The 6067-nt window shown below is 34.3% G+C and overlaps 1 protein-coding gene across 1 annotated transcript; it reads left to right on the top strand.

Moving 5' to 3' along the window:
* The first annotated feature begins 1392 nt into the window (after window positions 1–1392).
* Window positions 1393–4237, top strand: LOC119829747 (putative nuclear envelope pore membrane protein POM 121B). The gene is made up of 3 exons (XM_038352409.1): window positions 1393–2006; window positions 2401–2569; window positions 3787–4237. The coding sequence occupies exons 1-3, from the start codon at window positions 1615–1617 to the stop codon at window positions 3952–3954; spliced, it is 729 nt and encodes a 242-aa protein (XP_038208337.1). The 5' UTR covers window positions 1393–1614; the 3' UTR covers window positions 3955–4237.
* The last annotated feature ends 1830 nt before the right edge of the window (window positions 4238–6067 follow it).

Here is a 6067-nt window from a genome sequence, read left to right as displayed (position 1 = left end):
GACACTAGAATTAAGGTCAATTTAAGATCTAATTACGATCGATTATTGACGTTTATTGAATTCTCTTTAATCCTTTATTGGGATTTAAAACGCAATGGATTTCTTTTCTTTTTTATGTTTGTTTATAATTGATGTAAATAATAAGAAAAGCAACTAACTCAATAAAAATTTAATAGAACCAAACATGCACGAATAATTATTAACACAAGAATAAAAAAAAATATAAGACAAAGCAAATGGTAATATTATTAATGTTTATCTGTATTATAATATTCAGATAGGCAGGAATCGCCGCCCCGGAACATTTGCGAATGGACTGCCGAATTTAGAGATAAGGGATATTTCTTTCACGGGAATGGATTGTTGAGGGGATAAAGGAAAGCACTGAAAGAAAATACGTGCCCCCAGCTCCTCCAATCAAGAAATATAGTAGCATCCATATTAGAAGACACTAAAAAATAATACAATATGCGCTGGTAGCGTTACTATGAGCTTCATTGTCGACTTTAGACATATAGAAAAGGTTATCATCTATCGAATTGTTGTATTGTGTCCCTAATAAGCATACAAAGTATAATTAAATCTGTCTGTCTAAAAGACTCCTTTAAATTAAATACAAACACGTGAAGCTAAAATAAGGCGTGTTAAAAACGACGTCGCGTAACAAAATCTACCAAATAACATGTGACATCACATGACCCTTCGAACATATCGAATCATGTGATTCTAAAATGTGAATGCTAATCAAATCTCCTCGATTTTAATTTCTAAAAACAATTTTTCTCGACTAATACTGGTTTTCGAGACGCCGTATTTCTTGGCTTTGGGCAATCAGAGGTGCTAATTTATAGATTAACGGCATTTACATTCTTATGTCTTCGGTTCAAAGATACATACATATATACGTGATAATACTGTGATTTGGAAACAAAAATTGTGTAAAATGTTAACTAGCTATGATTAAAGCTATACTCATGAGACATGAACTTAATTTGAAAAACGGTTAACAAACACATGAAACGTTAAAATACTTTAAGTAAGTATAAAAAATGTATTGGGCCCTTTACATACAAAATATATTTAATTTCCCATCTCCTGTCTCTTTTTAGAAATGTTCATCTAATTATGCCCATATTATTTTATTTGCACAATATAATTATTAAAATTTAATATATAAGCCAATAAATTTTGTGTCCATTCGTCAAAATTATTGCAATGTTTTCAAAATAACTTAAATGCAATGTTGGTAAAGAAACATAAAATCATCTCATTGCAGACATAATACAAACACAACTTATATAAGCTAAAACGAAAACTGCGTTAACTCATATTACGCAACACTATGTTCTGAGCACGCGGGTTTCCCAATCCCGATCATCATTTTCCGGATCTTTGGAACAATAACATAACTGTAAAAGGATAGCTAATGAGTCCAAGACGTGGGTGTTACATACGAAGTGGGGATAAGTAGTGGCCAGGACATCGGCACAGGCTAGCGCAGTGGGTTTTCTGAAGGCTGCGGCACGAGCCGCATGCCAACTCCGGCGGTGACCTCGTGCGACCCTATTAATACTACAAACGACTTGAACGGAACATAGTAGCCACGGATCAATCATGAAGATGATTTGCGCTTGCTTCTGCCTCACAATTGCGGCTGGAGTGGCCCGGGCCGCTCCGGCTAACGGTTTCGTGTTCCCGGAGGAACGGCGGGAAAGAAAATTGGAGCCTATCATCACTCCACCGATTCTACCAGTTCTGGAACATTTGGAAAGAGACCCCACTACATTGGGCATCAGCGATAGAGCGAATCAAGTGAAACCAAAATTTGGAGGAGGTTTTAACGTGAGGCCGTCTGGAAACGGCGGGCTGACAGCAAGTGTTAGCAGCAGTGCTAGTGGTGCTGGGTTGAGCCATTCAGCCTCACAGTCATTTTCATTTGGATTTAATGAAGGTTTCAGTACTTCGCACTCTGCTAGTCAATCGTCGTCTTTTAATGGATTTGGAAGGTACATAATTGTTTAATAGTAGATATCTTTTTAACCTCAATAAACAAATAAACAGTAAATTCAATTTGGAATATCGAAATATGTTAGCAATTACCACTTTTCAATAAGTGAATACAATTAAGTATAAAAATTAAAAACAATGAAACTGAACCACCTTCAAATTGTCACACCTAGGCCAAATTTAAATGAGACATACTGTCATGCACCAGCATTTAATAGCAGCAGCAAAAAAATAATAATCAAAATCGGTACACGCAGCCGAATGTCCTGAGGCAACAAACCCAAAAAAACTCCCCTCATTTTTTAAATGGTTTGAAAAAATACATATGTATTAAAACTTATTTATGTCATATAAATAAATGGATATCATATATATAAAAAAGATATATTTCAGTGGCTTCAGCGGTAGCCAAGCGAGCAGCCAAGCCGCATCCTTCAGCGGCGCGGGCGCTTCAGTGTCCGGTGCATCATCCTCTGCGTCCTCCATAGGAGGCTTCGGAAGCGCGAGTCAAAGCGCTTCATCTGCTTTTGGTTTTAATTCCTTAAATGGCTTCCAATCGGAGGTGAGTTTCAATTATTAAAAATCATAAACCTTTCATACAACCTTTTAAAAATAAGTAGCATATTACAATAGCAGCAACCAAGTAAAATAAGCAGTTTTCATAACAAATACTACCTTTGTATTTTAAAGCGTGTTCCTCGTTACACAGATAGACAGACCACCTTATAAAATAAAGACACACGTCGATTTCTAGCAATGTACACATTGTCAGAAGAATTTGTTATTTATTTTTACTTTAAGCGTTTACTTAATATAAAAATTGATGTAGGAAGTATGTATATGACTGTAATAATCACTTTTACACGTTAGTATATATTCGAATACAATTTTATATCGACCCATTCATAATGAGATACATCAATATATTATTTTATTTGCCTTCATCAAGGACTTCATATTAATCAGGATCTGACTGACTACAAATATACGGAAGTAACCTTTCTTTCTGACGTTCATAACCGGCTTTTATATAATCTGTCAACATTTATAAAGTAACTATCTTTTGCTCCGTCATGTGTCAATTGAAGCCTAATTTTAGCCTAAGACAGATTTTAGAATCAACGGTAAAAGTTGCATTTAATTTTGTGCGGTTGGTTTTGCGAGATACGCATATATGTGTCTATAATATAACGACCAACAGAATGACGAGATTTAAAAAAAATATTACTCTACTACTAATTAATACCAAAAAACAGTAGAGATAATAGTCTGTCTGTTATATACGTAAATGTTTCAATGTCTATATACTACTTATGCTTACTATAAACATCGTAAATTGTCATATAAACGTTGCCTTTAATGGCGTACACTATAGACTTCGTACTCATATTCCAAAAGGGATTGTTCGTGTAGATTTGAACATTGTTTGCTGCTCATAAACTATAAACGCGTCCGATGATTATAATTTGCATATATGATATTCATCTAGGTACGTAGTTAAGTCATTCAAACAATGAGTAATGGCTTCTGAATCCCGTGAATAAGACTGCTAAATATTAATAGGTATAACATCAAAATTGACAGCGTGTTATTGATTTTCAATAAAATAACATTTCTCTTCATTTATCGTAAATCCAATATTTTCCCTGAATTTAACAATTGAAATAAACAGCACTTCAAAATCCTTATTCTTTTTGCGAGAGGACGCACTATGTTAGCCTGTACCAAGAAGAACTTCATCATTTCACTGTTTATTCACATAATCACCTCAAATTCCAGCCTACCTTCGGCGAGGGTATCTTCGACATCCGTCAGCGCGGACCACCGCTCCTCACATTCCAAGATCTGATTGGTGGAGGACGAGGTGCCAGCGCCGCTGCTTTTAAAACGAAATCCGGACCGAAAAGAAACAGAGACGATTTCCTCGCTGTATTAGTATCTAATTAGCATTTATTACAATCCTATAGAACAATTTATTTAAGATGAAATAAGTGAAGTATATTTGAAGATACAATTAGAGCTAAGCAAGTCATAATACTTTACAGACACAGCCAGCCAGCATATATTTAAATAACATTGCATTTATAGCAAAGGCTCTAATTAAATTATAGCTTGTATAAACGGATATAGAGTACAAAATGCTAAAACTGCAAACTGCTAATCAATGCTAAAACGATAATATACAATACCTTATTCCTCATCTTAACACTGTGACTTAACATAACCAAAATATAGCCTTAAAGAATTAAATTATAATTTAAAAACAAGGAAACTGTCTAACAAATGAAAAACTGCATCGAAATCGGTCCATCCAGGTCGACGCAATACACAAACACACAGAGAAACGGTTAACGGTCAGACATCGACGTCAACTTATTACGTCACCCCTTTTTGAGTCAGGAGTGAAAAAGATACTTTTACTAGAAGACAAGCATAATTAAGCAACGCTTTCTTTTGTTTTCCACAACAATAAGGCGAGACGCAAAACCGTCCCAACAAGGTTGCAATTTATTTTCAATGCGTGTGACGTCATTATCTGTAATAATATATGGGACAATGTAATGTTGTCATGCTACGATATGCAGAGCAATATACCCAGTGAATATTTTATAAGACTCAGGATATCTGTTTAGAAATTTATAGAGTCAAGTCCGTTTCGTTTAACGAATATAAGAATTATGTTATTATTTTATTAACCAGAATTTATTTAAAAGAATTGTATATATTTTAAAGCGACTTCAAAAACAGGAGGAGATTTCGTTGTTAAAATGTACCAATATGAAATTTATTCACGTTTTATTAACGTTAAGAAATACCTTAGTTTAGAAAATATGCAATAAGAAAAGTCTTGTATATTTTCTTCACTTCTTTATCTAGTTCAGACGAAAGTATGGTTTTCATACAAAACAATTAATCTACTTGTGTGTGATGACTGAAAATGTATTTATTGAATAATTAATAATGTAGTATAGAATAAAAATTATTTCAAACATTAAAAGATTATCAAAATAATACTTTCTTTTCTTTTTTATTGTATATTTAGCCTGCGTCGAGAGCACGACTTCAATAATTATAATTGAAGACAATGCATAAACCACAGATAACATAATACTATAATATAATACGTAATAAATAGACCTATGTCTCCATGTCAATAATAAAAACTTTTGTACACAAATTATACTCCGGTTTTCCGGGGGAAACCGGGACAAGCAGCTAGTAATTATACACGTAGTACAGGTACACGCTTTAAAATATTTGTTACTAGTGCGCCCCGTGGTTTCACCCGAGTAATTCTATATCCCGTAGGAATTTCGAGATAAAAAGCTGCCTTTGTGTTATTCCAGTTGTCCAGCTATCTACGTATCAAATTTCATTGCAATGGGTTCAGCATTTTTTGCGTGAAAGAGTAACAAACATACACATACATATAGTGATAAGTTTTCGCATTTATAATACTAGCTGTGCCCCTGTTTCACTCGCGTAAGTCCCGTAGGAATATCGGGATAAAAAGTCGCCTATGTGTTTTTCCAGTTGTCCAGCTGTCTACGTACCAAATTTCATTGCAATCGGTTCAATAGTTTTTGCGTGAAAGAGCAACAAACACACACACACACACATCCTTACAAACTTTCGCATTTATAATATTAGTAGGATTAGAAGGATTACAAAACGTAATACTATATAGAATCAAAGAATGTAATATATCACTATGTAACCACACTCGACTAACTATACCTTCCTACAACAATTCAATGGAAATGGCCGTAAAACACATAGTTAACGTTTATACTGTTGAATTACTGAAAACCCACATAAACTACAGGCTTGGATATTCCGGCAATGTTGAAAGACCATGATAACTAAGCTTCGATTAAATTTAATATTTTACTTAATCTGTATGAGGCACGATGAACGACTCGGTAAGCTGCCCCAATTTTTATGGATCAATAGTGGTCCGCTCCGGCTTCGCCCGTGGTACATACTTAGTCTGGGCATAAATACTGTTACACTTAATTATAAAAAAATATTACATTTGAATTTCGAATCTGTCATTTTT

Source organism: Zerene cesonia, chromosome 10, assembly GCF_012273895.1.
Source record: "Zerene cesonia ecotype Mississippi chromosome 10, Zerene_cesonia_1.1, whole genome shotgun sequence".
NCBI classification, from domain to species: domain Eukaryota; kingdom Metazoa; phylum Arthropoda; class Insecta; order Lepidoptera; family Pieridae; genus Zerene; species Zerene cesonia.
This window is presented reverse-complemented; position numbering and strand designations above follow the sequence as displayed.

Excerpts from the sequence above, each read along its gene's own strand:
- LOC119829747 (XM_038352409.1), top strand. The coding sequence starts at position 1,615 with ATGAAGATGATTTGCGCTTGCTTCTGCCTCACAATTGCGGCTGGAGTG. Across the intron at positions 2,007-2,400 it reads TCTTTTAATGGATTTGGAAG|TGGCTTCAGCGGTAGCCAAG; the intron begins GTACATAATTGT and ends GATATATTTCAG. Across the intron at positions 2,570-3,786 it reads TAAATGGCTTCCAATCGGAG|CCTACCTTCGGCGAGGGTAT; the intron begins GTGAGTTTCAAT and ends CTCAAATTCCAG.